Source organism: Cupressus sempervirens, chromosome 3 (genome assembly GCF_028749045.1).
Source record: "Cupressus sempervirens isolate cs-2001-9-10 chromosome 3, ASM2874904v1, whole genome shotgun sequence".
Classification (NCBI taxonomy): domain Eukaryota; kingdom Viridiplantae; phylum Streptophyta; class Pinopsida; order Cupressales; family Cupressaceae; genus Cupressus; species Cupressus sempervirens.
The window spans coordinates 410,204,554-410,222,665 of NC_143120.1; the positions used below are offsets into that span (position 1 = coordinate 410,204,554).

At 35.7% G+C, this 18,112-nt stretch overlaps 1 protein-coding gene and 1 long non-coding RNA gene across 2 annotated transcripts in view; both read right to left on the reverse strand.

Moving 5' to 3' along the window:
• Positions 1 to 8,243: 8,243 nt before the first annotated feature.
• Positions 8,244 to 8,578, reverse strand: LOC149566749 (uncharacterized). The gene is made up of 2 exons (XR_016362295.1): positions 8,472 to 8,578; positions 8,244 to 8,364 (listed from the first exon to the last, which is right to left on the reverse strand). It is a non-coding gene; the product is annotated as an uncharacterized LOC149566749 (long non-coding RNA).
• Positions 8,579 to 8,803: 225 nt separating this feature from the next.
• Positions 8,804 to 18,112, reverse strand: part of TWN2 (valyl-tRNA synthetase / valine-tRNA ligase (VALRS)) — a 98,301-nt gene continuing 88,992 nt past the window's right edge. Inside the window, exons 20-21 of the mRNA XM_089820086.1 lie at positions 9,265 to 9,410; positions 8,804 to 9,179 (exon numbers count right to left, since the gene is read on the reverse strand). Coding sequence (XP_089676212.1) covers positions 9,011 to 9,179; positions 9,265 to 9,410 — 315 coding nt within the window. The 3' untranslated portion in view covers positions 8,804 to 9,010. The remainder of the gene's footprint in view (positions 9,180 to 9,264; positions 9,411 to 18,112) is intronic.

The window sequence follows — 18,112 nt, forward strand, 5'->3', positions numbered from 1 at the left end:
TTCCAGATCGGTGAGACCCCGCAGGGGACCTTTTTGCCAACGACACTCCTCTTGTGGCACTCAGCTTCATCACAGGGCTTCTGGTAGCTACACAGATAAGTCACTGTTGAAATTTTTCCCTATGAAGACGGATACCTAATCTTTTCCGTGATGTTTCCTACTTTCTTCTTCTTTTGTTGTGCTTGTTCTTTTTTGGACACCGTTTGGTGCTCCGTTTGTCTGCTTTTTCCTTGTTGTAAGCTTCCAGTCCCATAGACCCATGCTGTGGTCTTTTGTTGGACATTAATAAATTTATCTTATCTTATCTTATCTATAATATTATGGGATATAAAAGAGGTACATTCTCATGTAAAATTAGGAATAGAATTAGAAAAAGGAAGTAAAACTAACAAGTGTTGGCATAGTATTCTTGATAGAATGGATGCTAGGATAGGAGGTTGAAAAGATAAATGGCTTACAAAAGCTGGTAAAGTTACCAAGATCAAAGTAGGTTGTCCACTCTTCCAACATACCCTCTTTCCTACCTACCTCTATCTAAACATATCAATAAGAAGTTTGAGGCAAAACTTAGAAGCTTCCTTTGGAATGACTTTGATGATAAGAAAAATTGGCTCTCATAAAATGGGATAATGAATGTAAACCAAAGAAATTAGGAGGCCTAGGTATCAAAAACTTAAACTAATAAAATGAAGCTCTAGAGGCCAAATTGACATGGCGACTTTTTTTAGAAAGAGAACAAAAATGGGCAAAAATTATGTACAACAAATATCTAAATGTTGTCAACCCTTACTCCTTGTTTAGAATGTGGACCCTTCCTAAAGGATCCAAAAGCTATAATTTTATAATTAAAAATAGGGCCCTAATTAGTAATTATCTCACTTGGGATGTTGGTAATGGTGATGAAGCTCTCTTTTGAGAGGATTCATGAGATGGGCAACCCCCAATTGATAGCATGGGCATTCCTTCTATCCTTAAGGAACAACTAGTCAAACTTTGGGGGTGTAAGGTTAGTAATTATAAAACTAAAATATACATTAATGGTGTTATTAGCTGGGAATGGAAAACCCTAGACAAGATTGAACTTGATTCGGCAGTTTAAAAAGGTTTATGAAAATATAATTCATAAGAAGAAAATTAAGAAATTAGAGAGAAATGGAAAACTCATATAGGCAGCATCAAAAGATGGCAGATTTATTGTTAAATCTGGATATAGAGTAATCACTAACTCCCAAAGGTGGGAAGAAGTAAATATCCCCCGTAAGCTTTGTTGGGACTCTTCCCGTATGCCAAAGGAAGGATAATTTCTGTGGATTGCCTCACAAAATAGGATTTTATCTGCTAACAAACTCAGAAATTTTGGCATTGAGGGTCCTTCTAGATGCGTGCTTTGTAAACATGACAGTGAAGATGTTGGTCATCTCTTATTTAAATGCCCATGTTCTCAATATTGTTGGGAATGGCTCCATCATATGCTGGGTTGGACAACTCCTATGCCAAAATCTCTAGACGACCTTAATAGGGGTTGGCCAACTATTAAGAATGGAAGTATATATGGAAAACTCTAGAATATTTGTCCATCCATTCTTGTCTAAGAAATATGGAAAGAAAGAAATAGAAGAATATTTCACGATCAAGGCATGAGTGCTCTTGAGCTTACTAATAAAATCGAGGCCTGTATTGTGGAAACCTTAAACTCTCACCTTAGGAAAAATCCGAAAGAGGAAGGAACATTTTTAGAATGGGATGGTCTAATGAGAAAGAGTTGGGAAAGTCTTATTAATCCTCCACTTATGTATTAAAAAAAAAATAAAGATGTGAGGGACAAGTGTAGATGGATTCCTCCCCCTAGCGGGTGGGCCAAATTAAATTTTGATGGGGCCTCAACAGGTAATCTTGGTATGGCGGGAATAGGATGCATCATTAATAATGACTCTGGCAAGTAGATAGCTAAAAGAGTCAACTTTATTGGATCAACCACTAATAACCTTGTGGAACTAGAAGCTCTTCAAGAAGGCCTCCAAATGTGTCAAAATTTAAGTATCTCTAAACTTATCATTGAAGGAGATTCACAGATCGTCCTAAATGCCATTAGAAAAAGGGAAACACCAAACTGGATTTTAAATTCTAAACTGGAAGAAATTCTAAAACTTATGGAAATCTTTGAAGATATTCAAATTCTCCATATTTTTAGGGAAGGTAATAAAGCGGCAAATAAATTAACAAATTTAGGTGCTAACGATGAAAATATCCTAATCTATAATCATAAAACTTAAGCATAAATTAAAGAGCCTAAGTATTAACTGAAATTGGATAATGCAACTTTCATTCGTAATAACTTAATTAGATCTGACTAATAATTTAGCCAATAAGGGGTTTAGTAGTTATCTCTTGTAGCTGCATCATAACTTTTAGATATCTTTGTACATATATGGATTTTACACACACACACAAGTGTGTGTGTGTGTGTGTGTGTGTGTGTGTGTGTGTGTGTGTGTGTCTATAGCTTTATTCCTATATGTATGTATGTATGAGTTCATATATATATCATTTGTTAGGAGTAATCTAATTTAACCCCAGGTAGACTAATGTTAAATTAAGTCACTTCTAACTTCCAATGATTCAATGGTTAAAGATTGGATTATACTCTTAGTATTGCATAAGCTATGTTGGTCTTGTATCTTTTTTTAGTATTGTGCATCATATATTAATAGTTTTAGTTGTTGATTGGGTGGCCTAATCAAGATACGTTCTGGTGGAAGTTTGTGATGCTTTTCTAATTTAGAAATATTCTGATTCTAATTCCTATGGTTTTAGTCTTATGTTACTAACCCTGCTAGAAGCAAAACATTTGTTATGGTTTTGTTTGGCAACCTAGTTTGTACAAGGCATAGATTTTTTTAATGGAACAAAGTGGAGGCTAGGATCTTCTCTCCCTTTTCTTCGCTTCAATTGGCCTCAATATTGTATTGTGTTACTTGTGGAAATGCATAACGTAATCAATGTAAAACATTAACATATTGATGAGCCCAAGCTCACAGAGGTATTCTAAATTGTAAGAAATAAACTAGAGAATGCCCCTTTAAATTATGTATAGTAAAAAAGTATGTCTCGAGCAAGACTAGAGGTTTTCTTTCCCCGTTCTTTCCTACCAATACCCATTTGATCGAAGGACTTTTAATTTCTTTTATTTATTTAATAATATAATGAAAGGCTTTGGTCATTCACCGATAAAAGAAATTAAAAATTAAAAATAATTTATTAGACATCCCAATCTCTAATGGTTTGTACCCATGGAATAATATAAGATCGGGTTTCTACAAAATAGCAAAAAAATTAGACAGATTTTTCTTTAGATGAGACTTGTTTATCTTCAATTTCTTCTTTAATTCATATATCCTACCTAATGAAGGCTCGGATAATTTTGTGTTTAGACTAGATATAAGAGATCAAACCTACTCATAACCCCTTAAAATGTGGAAAAATGTGGTTTCTAGATAATTTTCTAAAGAAAACAAACCAGTGGTGACATGAAGAAAATGTCATTAAATCAAAAATGTTCTACTTTCACAAAAACTAAAAGGAAAATGGAAAAAATCTTTTATGGAATGAAGAACATTTCAATAACATATTCGAAGAAAACCTAAACAATGAAAGAGGAATTAAGGAAACTAAACAAAGAAATTATTAAAGATGGAATGAACAATGAAAAATATTTGAAGGAGAAAGACTTATTAGCCAAAAAAGAAAATATATTAGCAAAAGAAGACATATTCTCAAAATAGAATTTTTGTCAAATATGGTTAGCAGAAGGAGACAGAAACACAAAAAAAACATTACAACACTATTTATAAAAGGAACGTAAATAGAATCACAAAGATTAAGGATGGGGAAGGCAATGTAAATGAAGACCCAACCCAAATAGCAGAGGTTTTTGTCAAATATTTCACTCATATCTTAAATAATTTTGAATGCATCCCAAAAATAGTTGAAGACAACAAAAATCTAAATAAAGGATTTTCAAAGGAGAAGATTAAAGAAGCACTCTTTCAACTTAACCCAAACAAATCAACAAGCTCAGATGTGTTTCAAGCTTTCTTCTTTCACAAATATTGAGATGTCCTTGGTCAGGATTTATGAAAGGCTATTGAAGCTACTAGAAATTCAAAATCATTACTAAGATGAATAATACATTCTTAGCTCTAATCCTTAAGAAACCAAATTGTGAGGATCCAGGTGACTTTAGGCCAATAGCTTTAGGTAATACCATATATAAAATTTTATCCAAAGCATTAGAAAATAGGCTCAAGAAATTGCTACCAAAACTAATATCAGAGGAACTGACTGTTTTTGTTCCTTCTAGGTCAATCTTGAATCGAATAATAATCATTCAAGAACTTATACACTCAGTGTAATCTAATAAAGATTCCTATATGTTAATGAAGTTAGACATCCAAAAAGCTTATGATAAAATTGATTGGAGATTCCTATTTAAAACTCGTATAGAATTTGGCTTCTCTCATCAATGGATTGATCTAATTTTTAACTATTTTTTGACACCTTAGATCTCCATACTTGTCAATAGAACCTTTGAAGGCTTCTTTAACATTTTGAAAGAGATAAGGTACAATCTCACCTTTTCTTTTTATAATCATGGCGGAAGCCTTTGGTAGAGCAATTAAATCTACACAATCAATAGGTAATATCAAAGGAATCCTTGTCACTGATGGCATTCCCAAAATAACTCATCAACAATTCGTAGACAATATGATTCTTCGTGGAGAAAGCACAGTAGAAGAGGCTAGAAATTTCAAACTAGTAATAAAAACCTACATGTAGGCTTCATGACAAAAAGTCAATGCAGCCAAATCAAAAATCTTTTTTATTAATACACTCGACTTTTAGAAAAATATATTCGTAACGTAATGGGTTATAGGAAAGGATCCTTCCCATGTATACACTTTGGTATCCAATTAGAAAATGTTGTTCACAATAAGAATTCTTGGAACCCAATCATGGATAAAATAGATAAGAAAATGGAAAGTTGGAAGGGGAAATGGTTAACTAGAGTGGGTAAATCTACTATGATAAAGGAAAAATTGTCTGTTATCCCCACATATCATCTTTCCTACATCCCCCTTCCTAAAGGGGTTAAAAGTAAGTTAGACAATAAATAAAAGAACTTTTTTTGGCAAGGCACAACATATAAAAAGAAACAAGCCTTAATTATGTGGGACCAATTCTATTGACCCAAAGAATTTGGGGGATCAAGAATAAGAACCTAGGTTGGAAAAATGAGGCCTTGGGAGCCAAACTAGTATGAAGGATGTTCAAGAAAGTGAAAGTAAATGGGCAAAAATCTTATTCCATAAATATTTGGATAGCTCAAATCCCTTGTCCATCTTTCGGACTAGGAATCCCTTAAAAGGGTCTAGAATTTGGAATTTCATATTGAATTGTCATCTCTTATTTCTGACAATCTTACCCGAGACATTGGTTTAGGAGAGGATTTTCTATTATGAGAATATTCTTGGAACAGTCTCCCTCCCTTAGACATTTCAATTTGCCAATAAATATAAAATACCCTCACAAGTTGTTGGGAGACAAGAATCAAAGACTACGAGATTAAATTGAATGGCTTTTTGTACAAAGGCTAGCAGTGGAACTCTATAAAAGACACGTCCCTTTCAAACCAAGAAAAATGCATTTTTGACCAATTAGTAAGCTAGAAGTTTGTTAATCATAAGCATATGAAGGATAGGCTAATTTGGAGAGCTCCACAAAATGGACAATATAACCTAAAAATAGGATACAAGAAGATTATAAACTCTTAGCTATGGGATAAAATTGGCATCCCCCTCAACTTATGTTGGGATTCAATCTATCTCCCAAAAGTTGGTATCTTTCTTTAGGTGGCTCTTTAGAATAGAATCCCTATCGTCGATCATTTTTACTAAGATGGATTTTGAAGGGCTTTCTAGATGCTCCCTCTGCAAAAATGATTATGAATCCGTTGAATACTTATTATTTCAATGTATGCATGCTCTGCAATTTTGGCAATGGCTATGCCAGAAACTTAATTTTCAATCAGCTCAACCAAATAGCCTTCTTGATTTTCTTAAAGGCTGACCTAAACATTGGTATTCTAAGGTTTATGACAAATCTCTGGAAAATCGTTTCTTTCATTTAACCATGGAAGTTATGGAAAGAAAGGAATAGAAGAATTTTTAAAAACGATAGGTTGAAATTATGTCCCTTTTTAAACAAATTAGAAGCATGTATTGTAGAAGTGGCCAACAATAACCTTAGAGATACACACAAAGACGAAGGCTCCATTTTTTAGTGGGATGTTGAAATGTGTAAAAATTGGCATAGTCTAATTAACCCCTTGATGACCTACTCAAAATCTAATATGTTAGAATGGCTTACAAATGGTCTCCACCTCTACGAGGCAGGGCAAAGCTAAATTTTGGTGGAGCTTCTAGAGGTAACCCCGATCAAGGGTGTATTATTCATTCTAACAAAGGTAAATGCATAGGAAAAAGAGTTGAGCCTCTACCGGTAATATCCAATAATCTAGCAGAACTAGAGGCTTTAAATGAAGGAATAAGAAAATATTCTTAAAAATATTAAAGGATATGTTGTGTATAGCATTAATTAATCTTCCAATACCTTCGTTATAATCGAAATTCAGGAATAAACAGGGGATTCTAATAATTAGGTAACACTTCACATCTAACTCTCAATGATCAAATCATGTTATTTTGTATCCAGAATTTAGTCTATTTGGCTATCCACGGAGCATTACTCTAGATTGGTCTTTCAACCCCTACTTCGTATTTATCGTTTATTCTTCTACGGCTTCAGATTATCCCTTCAATCACAGGCATGCTAAATGAAAGTTGGCTTGAAACCAAACCAATCCATATCCTAATAAGCTACATGGGTGAAGCTCTCTTCCAATAGACTCGTGTCCAGCATTAATAGAACGAGTAAAACTAATATCAATAAACAAATACAAAAAAAGGGAATGTTGGAACGACTTATTAATCATTAACTAGGATTAATAACAAATGGTTTGATATTGGACATCTTTTAAGAAAAAGACTCTTAGAGCTCTCAATATCATTACAACCATCTAGCTTTAACCTCCTCGATCATGTCATTTTCAAGAGATTAATACATTAATCAATTAAAATCAGTATAGACATGATAAAAGAAAAAAAAGAAGCCATTGGTAACAAGATAAAAGAGAAATCCAATTTATTATTATTAAATGCCAATATATTGTCATTCAGCGCATTTAGGTAGTAGCTAGATTTTGATATTAACCACTTTGTCTTGGTACAGGCTAATCTCCTACAAAAAAAAGTACAAAAGACAAAACAAAGTCAAAATTTTAAAACATATTGATTTTTGTCTAAATTTTTTGTTGTTTTCGACTACAAATTATACAGATCATGAAGATCAAACGTGAAAATTTTCAAAGAAGTCCACAATGTTTTCAATCTTTTGAAAATTGGTCAACTATACATTTTTGTGGGAGGATAACCATATCCCTTTGTTTTTTAGTATTTGTGATTTGGTTTAGGTCTCCTAGAGCTCTTCCCATTCCTCTTGATCTCCTTCATTTATGATAGATATGCTTTTTCAGTTTTTAGCCAATTTGGCCTTATTTTAAGCATTTCTATTTTGTCTTAATATTCAATATAAATTTAATATTTAATGGATTTATATTGTTTCTTATCATTGCAATTAGATTAAGACGCCCAATTCATAAGAAACAGATTTTTAAACCAATTTTGCATGATCAACATTAATTTCTTCTAAATGTACAAATCTTCGGATTATGACGGTAAGAGGTGTGCAATCTTTAATATTTCAATTTGGTAGCATCAATGCTAAGCCATTAGACATATAAGACTCTTCTTTCTACATATTAACCAAAATATTTGATTTTATGTTTTCGATGTCTTTTAAGACTAGATAAGTAAAAGGAATTTTACTACCTTAATTAATTCATATCTAAAATTCAATATATAGTCAAGCTTTCAATTCCTGATGTAAACTAACCATTGTAATTAAATTTGTATGGCATACAAAGATAAATAAGGTTATTTCAATCATCCTTGTTGATCTAACAACGATCTTGGTTAAGGACATTTGTATGCAGGATAAACAAAACGGAAATTCTAACAAGAAGGCTATGGAACAAGATTATGAATTTTAAGTAAAAGAACAACGTATATCAAACAGAAGACCATATTTCATATTGTAAAGTGAAGTAGTTCTTACAATCTATTATATTTGTAAATAGGGGAGTGCCCCTATACACAGTTTTCTGGACTGGATTCCAACTTTCTTTGACTGTCAAAGAATGGAGATGCAAAAAATTACTCGATTTCATTAATATTTGACAATGAAATGAAAGATTTTTAATGATGCTCACGAGGCCACAAGCCTAAGGGACCCACCTAAAACTCCTTAGTCAGTCTGACGTGATTTCTCCAAGGTGTCCCTTTTGTTGTGAATCTGCATGAGTAAAATGGCCATCTTGATCACTTAGTCATTCAGACTCAAATAAGATAATCATTATTTTTTAAAGTATCATTGTCTTGTTACTGCTGCTCTTTATGTTACTGCATATTTCTAAAGATTCACTGTTTGTCAAATCTCATTGTGTAACCGAGTCTGCTCCATAACATTTCATAAATCAAGCGAAGCAATTCACATAATTTTGTGATAAATATAAATTCTTGTATTTGCAACCAATAAATCATCAAAGTAGTCATGCAACTAGATACTGTTGTAACACGAAAAACCATGACAGGCAATACCTTATTTTCATAATCAAAGCATATATTTAAGACAAGGCTAATGGATGGACAAATGTTATTTCTGCATTCGAACTCAAATAAATACTTGTCAAGTTTCTGGTCACATGAGCTAAGCTCTTCTGAGCTACAAAACTGTTCCCTCTTGACACAACATTTAATATTTGAAAAATTCTTTTTCATCTGCTGTTGGCCAAGAGTTTTTCAAAGTTTGCATTTGCCTCCTCAATGATGTTCAGTTCAGCCATTAGTTTATTCAACTTGGCCAGGTTTTCTTCTTGAATATGGACTGGTACTTTTTCGCTATAGCCAGGAATGTTCATTTTCTTTGATAGTGCTTCCTGTTGCCTGCTACCAGCAAGAAAATGTATAAGATCGAGAAACAAATGTGAAGTCCCCCATGGTATGGTTTATGTAACCTAATCTAACTTACCTGGAAATATCATCCTTCTTTTTGCTAAGTTTTGAAAGTTCAACCTCTGCATCTACTTGACCTCGAAGTAATAAATAAGCAGAAATCTGATCATTTACAATATTCACTGCACACCCAACTGGAGGCGCATCACCTTCCCTTAGCACCTGGTAAGATACAGCACATAAATTAGTGTGTTATATGTAAGCAAGCAAATATTACTTGAAAAATAAATTATGTGCTATGCTAAATCAGCAGTTATGAACAAAAGACAGACTGAAAAATGAAGACATGTGCATGCCAAAGATGATAGTGAGTTTGAGAATAACATAAATTCAACACTATTACGGTATGACTACATGATGTTTCTTGTGCATTTTCAGGAATTCAGCTGAGAACAAAACTAAATAAGGACACCCTCAGAAAACACAATCAAATAAATAAAAAGTATATTTCTAACATGCACAGGTAAGTAACCAATTGACAATGTAAATGACAAAATTATATCTAACAAAAAAATTTAAAATAAGTTCAACGAGTCCTTGCTGTCTCAGACTCTTGAAACCATATTTGACTAAGTCCTTTTCTTTTGCAATTTATATAGTCCGAGCTTATCTTGTCCCACCAGAATGGTTACTGATGGCCTTGTGACAATTTCCCTGGCTAAATTAACAGGGTTAAATATTGATGTCATATGCAGCATTTGATTTAAACTTGGCCTTGACATCCATCTTCCTGTTGTGATATTGCTATCAGGATTTTTTTGAGTCAAATTCATTAGCTCGTGTATCATGAGTAGTGGTTCCCAAGAACCCATCTCTCGCAAGAATGAATGGAACACTTAGCACATATTGCATCTAGGTGATAATCACAGAGGTCAAGCACTGGGACTTCCTCGTAGACCCCCCACCCTAGTACTAATCCAGCTTGAACACTCTTAACTACAAAGTTTCCTTCATGGTTAAGCACACTCTGCTTGCAACCCCGTTCGAGGCTAACAAATCATGTAAATGTATGTTTAGCATGGATCAAAATACATATTATCTCAGGAACATTCATAAGGGAAACTTGACAAATCAGACAAGGGCTCCCAAGCTTACTTTCACTATGTTACATGTTCTCAAGATAGAAAAAATGCACTCCACAAGCAGAATTAGGCAACCTGAGATACCTAGGGTCGGAGGATGCAAGATCAGAATCATTCCTAATCAAAGAACATCTATAGACCCAGAACAAGAAGGCATTATTTTTAACCGTCTTTCATCTGCCCTAAATATCTATTTTGCTTCTTGTTCATTAAATAGCTTGTTGCCCTGCATTCTAATCATTCTGCGTTGTCAGCCTCTTTACTAAGGTTGTCTAAACTCATATTTTCTTTTGTGCTTTCCTCCTACTTCTCTCTGCCTATTGTGGGGAAAGCCAAGGCTTCCAAAATTATGTAGTCTTTTTTAAAGTCTATGTTTTATTTACACCATTCTTCTCACCTACCTTTTTAGTTTCCTTAAATTAAGGCACATGGACTTAATGTGAAGTTTCACACCATCACCTCACCCCATTGCAAATGGGGACTCTTCTTTTTGCTTCAATTGTAGGAGTAGGTGGTCTAGGAGCCTTAGGTGATTGCAACAATTTCAAGTCTTTAGGCCTTAGTAGGAGGTAAAATGGTTGCAAGATCTAGTCAAAGGGATTGAGTTCGGAGTCTTAGAAAATGGTCGATCAGATTAAGAGGCAGCCAGGCAACAATTTGACTTCATCTTGAGCACAAAAAGAAGATCCGCTCAGCCCCAATTCATGGTCTTGTTTCCAGTCAACACATTAGGCAAAACTGAGGGAAAAATAATGACCGACTAATAGAAGAGGCTGTGACTGTCTACATCTGGAATTCCTCTGGCTTATAGGAAATTTGTCATGGGAATTCCTCTATTCTAGTAATCCCTGCCTTCACAAAGACTACCGAAATTTGGTAATATCTAAGTCCTTAGGTTTGGGAAAGGATCAAATTTGCCAGATATGGGTGAATTTTGAGTGACTTGATAGTTTCGGAAGGTTTTCAGTGCCAAGATTAGAGAATTTCCACCATGGAAATTCATGATTGCCACAATTTCGATAGTGATTAAAATGCCTAAGTGCTGTTACCCCACTTTTCATCCCTTAATCATTCTGCAAAGTGGAAATTTTGTGTCCTAGTAAATTCCTAGGTGTTTCCGAGTCTAAGTTCAAACCTCTTTAGGTGGAAGGAGTCTTCATCGGATTTTTCATTTTCCCCTTCCCCCCCACATTTCATAGCCGAGCGGTTTTCCTTTTCGTATGGTGAGTTTTTGTGGGTAGCTTAGTACCTAATCCGATGGAAATTCCCGTAACATGCAACGATCATTCACAAGAGTTGTATCCGCTTGCGGCCTATCATTTTCTCCATGAAAAGAAGAAGCTTGCAGAAATCTAGACTATCCCTTCTCCTCGGCAGGTTTTCAACCCATGAACGCGATTTCTCGTGAAGAGCACCAAATGATGCATATGAGCCACAATAAGAAGATGATGAGGTACCTTATGATAAATTCTTGTTTCCTTTATGATTATCTACCTCAGGAAGTATTAAAGATTCATCACAGCTCTCAAAATCATCCTAGGTGGAAAATTGAAAATTGACTTCTCCTCGGCGGGTTTTCAACCCATTAAGTCTATTTTCCGCAAAAGGCAATTCTAAAGGAAAGGAAACGAAAGGTGGGTCCCTAATAAAGCTTCGCACTCCTTGTGGACATCTCTAAACCCAAAGGAAGGAATAAGTCAAAAAGAAAAGTTGAAAGGCAAGCCTAGGCGGAGAATTGAAAATCGTCTTCTCCTTGTCGGGGTTTCAACCCATGAAGACAATTTTTCGAATTTTAAAGAAAATAAAGTATGTAAGCAGATGGAACCAACAAATTGTACGTAAAACATCTTGAGATGATCATGGAAACAATCTAACCATTGTGGGAAAGATCTATAAAGTAGAATCCGATTTGGCGCAATTTCCTTACGAAGTACTCTATTTATAATTTTCCGAAACTTAGTGGAAAATGGGAAAGTAAATATGAACGATAGAAAATTACCGTTGGCCAAACGGAAAAATGAAAGGACATCAAGGTATCCGTTGAAAATATGCATTTATTGCTACGATGGACCTCTCTTTTAATTCATGTGTGTGAAGCGAACCCTAGAGATTAACAGATGGATTGAAACCTCTATATAGAGATATATGAACAGTTGCAAAATTTACCACTCTTACTCAAACTGTTATTCTGTTAATTTGCACAACTTTTGTTTGAAAAGCTAGCATCTGTGCACTTACCATTCTTTGCTTTCCTAGATTTTGAAATTCACCCATGAACAAAATGGCAACTAGATTCGCGGGTTTTGATGGGCTAAATGGAATCAAGTCTGCGTTGTAGAATTTCACGGTCACCTCTCTCCATTTCTATGATATGCAAGATTTCCAGGAAGAGAGTGAGATCGAAGCTAATTCACCCCATAACTGAGAAGCTCCGAGGATGCAAGCTAGTTGAGGCGGCTGGTTTCCCAGTGGCGGTCCAAGCTCCAAAATTAATCTACGAATGCATAAATCATTACAACCCAAACACCAGGCATATTGTATTGTCGGATGATACAGTATTGATTTCCATTGATAGAACAGTGGTAAATTGTCTACAAATTCTAGAACGAGAGGAGTTTTCAGATTTGACAATTCGTAGAGCTGTCTCTAAGTTTTCCGCAAAGAAAATGGTCTGGAGAAAGGAGATTATGTAATCATGGTTTCAAAAGCCACGGAGCACCAAAAGTAAGGTCCCTAAGACCCTTTTTGGTACTAATCTCAAACCTAAGATTGTAGACATCCTGGTTCTCCTACACGGATTGAAAGGTGAGGTAGAAGCTTTATATTTCGTTGAGCAATATTTCTTTTTGGTACATGTCATCTATTCAGATACCCAATTTATTGACTGGGCTTACGAGGTAGGTGAGAATCTATCCAATGCTCTCAATGCCACGAAGCTCTACAACACCTTCTATATGTCCTCTTTTCTGATTTACATGTTAGCTTCTCTACAGTTATGGTCGGGCCTCCCGAGGATAGAAAATTTCCCTAATGAAGTGAAGTCCTATGAATTCTACCCATGTTTGCAACTGGAAAATAGTTATGCAGAATATATAAGCGTTAATGATACATTTACAATGAGAACTTGCAGAGAGCTCCAAGGTTGCCCAAAGAGGAGATTCAATCCAAAAGCAATGGCGGCTATCAATTAATTTGGCATCCAATTCTCATCTTTTTCATATTTGCGTCGTGCAGCTTTTGATGGGTTCCCCTTGAAGCTGTCGAGGTATCCAAGCGATATGATTGTGCTGATCAAGATCGTGAGGCAAGCAATCCAAGTGAATGTGCTAAGCGGGAGTCTGAAGAAGAAAGGTTATGAGTTTCCAATGAAGGTGGGAGCTTTTAGCTACGAGTCCTATTCCGATGCAAAGAACATGTTAAAAGTGTTTGAAATGAAGTATCAATTGGAGATGTACGAGGTCTTGAGACCTATGTTTGATCCAAATGAATATGCAAGAGATGTTCTCCAGATTGGTAGTGTGATCAAACATGTCACCACTGTTGAAGACTACTAGATTGATTTCAGAGATGAGTTCAAGAGCCATGACCGTGCTTTCACCAAGCCCACAGTAGATCAAGTAAAAATGTATAAAATCAACCTTGGTGTTAAAGGAATTGAAGATGATGGGCAGAATATGTATAGTAATACATATTTAACAAAGTTAAGAAATACCCCTATCAGTTCAAAGCCCTATCAAGATGTTGGGGATGATCTAGAAGTTATGATAGCCCAAATTATTAAAAGGATTGGGAAGTGGGTCGAGTGGACTACAACAAGAAGAAGCCAAAGTAAAAGTACCCCCACTCAAGCTCCTTCAACGTCTACCCCTGCTTCCTCACACGCTGACACATCAGGTGTGACCTTGGCCATAACTCAAGGACAAGCTCAACCGGTGGGTGGAGATGACCAACCTCCAGATAAAAACATTCCTTTGAAAAAGACTTGTCAAGATGGCTCCTCTCCAGTGATTGGTGCCTAGCCAGAAGCTGAGAAGAAAGTAAAGAAGCCAAAAGATAGTACTGCTAATCCGATTCCTTCACCTACTAGCAATCCAATCCCATCTACTAGCCCTGCACTTCTCCTTCAAAGCAGCCCTCATCTGCAAGTAATGGACTTAGGTGATGGAGGAAGTAGTGATAGTGAGTCCACTAAGTCAGATGAAGTAGCCAAGAAGACTGCAAAGACAGAGAAAGGCCAAGAGTCCTCAAAGCTTGTCTCTCAAGCTCAAAAGAATCCTTTCTCTTTGACCACAAAAACAATCACTTCGGTCAAAAGGAAAATGTTTGGCATAGATTCTCTTGGGACAGCCTCAAAGGCAATAGGCACGGATTCATGGTTAGAAGACACTTTGGATAGAAAGAGAGAGGAAAAATGAAGGTGCTCCCAACAAGGATACCTTATCCCTTGTTGTTCATTCTAGATCTGCATTGACTAAGGTGAAGAAACAGAAGGCCTTGTTTATCCTCAAGCAAGATCCTAAAATAGGACATTTAACAATGGAGATAGCCAAACCTAACAAAGAAGGAAGGATTGAGGATATGACTACAGATGATTTCACCATGCATTCAATAGATCTCAGGGAAGCCGGAGACAATACCAAAGTCGGCTTATAGAAGTCCACGAACGAGGTGATCGAAGGACAACTAGAAAATCTTAAGTTGTCAAAGGTTCAAATGAAAGCAGAGATACAAGAATTGAACGGGTATATTAGACAATTGGTCACTCCGTTGGCGAGCATCTCCGGGATGCCCATAACTAGAAACCCCACTACTACAGATGTCCAAGCACTTATATCTCAACTTCAAGAAGATAAGCATTTTGGGCAAATTGGAAGAGAGTGGAGTTAGAAGATCAAGGTGGAAGGACTCTCTGTTATAGACTAGATTGGTAATGCTATTTTTAGATTGGAAATAGAGAAAGATAATATATCATCAAATAGGGCTACCTTGGCTGCAGAAAAGGTCAAGAGTGACGATTGTGTCTCTTTGTTGAAAATGCTCATCCACGTGAAAGTGAAGGAGGTCGTTGAAGCAAAGATTTTACCCAAAGGAGATAAGCCCCTAATTGAGTGGTTCCAAAGTGTGCAATTCAAATCTGAAATGATTATGGCAGTGAAAGGACATAAAGAAATTGAAGCTCAAGCAAAGAAAGAGCAAGATAGAGACTATGAACTGCTAAAAGGATTGCATACTAATTCACAGTCTAGTGGACAAGGGAAGGCAATAATTGGAGTAACTATCATGCAAGCAAACTTCACTAACTTCTGATGAGTTGACAAGAATAACCCCTAGTTGTCAGGACAAAATTTCTGAGCTTCAGAAGCTTGGCGTATGTGTGCACGTGGCCATGGAAGAACTACAGACCGGTTGAGTGCCATCAAAGATCTGGCCCGAGAGCATTCTAAGTGGCTCTTGAGGTACAGAAATGTGCATGTCCATAAGCATGAAGAGTTGATTCCGATCATTGCCAAAGCCTATAGGGCAAAAGCAAAAAAGGGGAAGAAGGCGAAGTGATTCATATTCTGCCCTTTCCATTTTTGTTTTGTAATCATTGTAATAGACGAACTGGCTCTTTGCCATTTGTCAATTTTGAGAAGATGAACCGATTAAACTTCCATTGTTACAATCATCTCGAAATCCTATATGTATGATAATGAAAGAATAATAAAAGGTTGCCAAATTTTTGGTGTGAAGTACTTGATGTTATAAAGTCAATCGAATGGTATTTCTGTATCAATCATTTTCTGTTCCATTTGTAATTATTGTTGTTTCTCTTGATCTTGATTTGAAACGAGGAATAAACAGAGTTTTATTACCCCTATTTTAATACAGCGAACTTAATATGATATGAATTGTAACTTTAAGCTCAAAGAGATCCTTTAGATGTTTTCATTCAATATAACCTTACAGCGAACTTAATATGATATGAATTGTAACTTTAAGCTCAAAGAGATCCTTTAGATGTTTTCATTCAATATAACCTTTCTCTGCAATTTAGTTCCTAGATAGATCAATCAGTCTAGTGCATATTAACTATGAATTCATAAGATGTGTGAGTCCATAGATTTGACTAATCCCCGAAACCTCACTTCTTGCCTAGGTTGAATTCCTTGTAGGATTGGCTTTGTTTACCTCTCCTGTTCTCTGGTTAAGAACATACCCTGTTTAGATTTAGGAATAAACAAAATTCATTGCAGATTTCACAATAGGGAGCTATACCTAACAATTCAGAGAAAAGTAAATCTTCAAGATGCTACTTTCCAAGTTGTTGTAATCAGAATTTGTTCACAAATTAGGGCACTTGTGAGTCAAGGCTGGAAAGAACAAATCTGTTTACCAACAAGTGTGAAGCAAAAATTGAGGTGGTGAAGGGGGCAACTTTGGAAAGTTTTGAAGTTAGAAGGTAATGATACGTGCTGGAATTCTGGTGGGAAATCCTCTAATTAGAGGATTTCTGCCATGGAAATTCCTCTATCAAAGGGACCTCCGCCTAGCCTTGAATCCTTCTTTTTGATGCAATTTGAAGTTTGAGAAAGGGGAGAGGAGTTAGTATATCAAATCATTGAGTGTTCAAACAAAACAATTTTTTGAAACAAACTGAACTACAAAGTGGATCGGAATAAGAGGAATTCTGCCCATGGATTAAACCATGAAAACTCAACCTATGAAGAATGACCTCCCCTATAATGGCAAATTGCCCAAGTTGCTAAAAGGCTGATAAACAAAGGTCGAAGGCCAACAAACTAAGCCAAAATGAGGATGAAAAATACATTGGCAGAATTCCTCATATCTCGGGAATTTTGCTAATCATTATTATTCTTCATATCATAGAAATTGGATGAAAGCTCAATGACAAGGTGTTGAAAGAAAAAAATTGAAAGTCTAAAAGATAGCAATGGAACAAGTTCTGGACTGCAATGTCAAGGGACGGAAGGAAGGCCAATATTGGTGGAATTCTGGCCCCATAGATTCCTCAAAAGTTCAAAATTCCACCCCCTTCTAAATACAGTTCATGGCCAAATCAAGCTGAAAGTCTAAAAGATAGCAATGGAACATGTTCTGGACTGCAATGTCAAGGGACGGAAGGCCAATATTGGTGGAATTCCGGCCCCATAGATTTCTCAAAAGTTCAAAATTCCACCCCCTTCTAAATACAGTTCATGGCCAAATCAAGTTGATCACAAGAGAGTTCAAGGTTGAAAGGAAGGGAGGTTTTGATTTAAGAGAAAAACTCAATCAGAAGACCGAGAAATTCTTGGCAAAATTCTTCTGATTAGAGGAATTCTACCCAAGATTTCTCCTCTAAAATGGGTAATTTTAAATAATAATAAATAATTCTTTTATAGTCATTGGCCTGTATTATGAAATAAAAGCAGATCAATCAAAATAATTTCATTGGCTAATTATGGCTAGGTCAGCCAATATTCAAGAATGTGCCCTTTCAAGGTCTCCCTACTTATAAAATAGAGGCAAGATGGATTCAATTTAACATCACATAAGGACAAATTTGTCTCTTCTCCAAGGCAGCAACTGTTAGCATGAATGCTGATGATATTCCTATGGGGGAGTATCCTAGCATTGCTGGAACATTGGAGAGATTGACAGCATGATTGTGTGTTGCATTCATGACTATGTTTATCATTGATGTCAACATAATGAAAAGATAGGCAATGTAGCAGACATAGATTGAGGTCATAAGAATCAAGTATTGAAGATGAGATCAAGCGCAAATGGGGACATGTT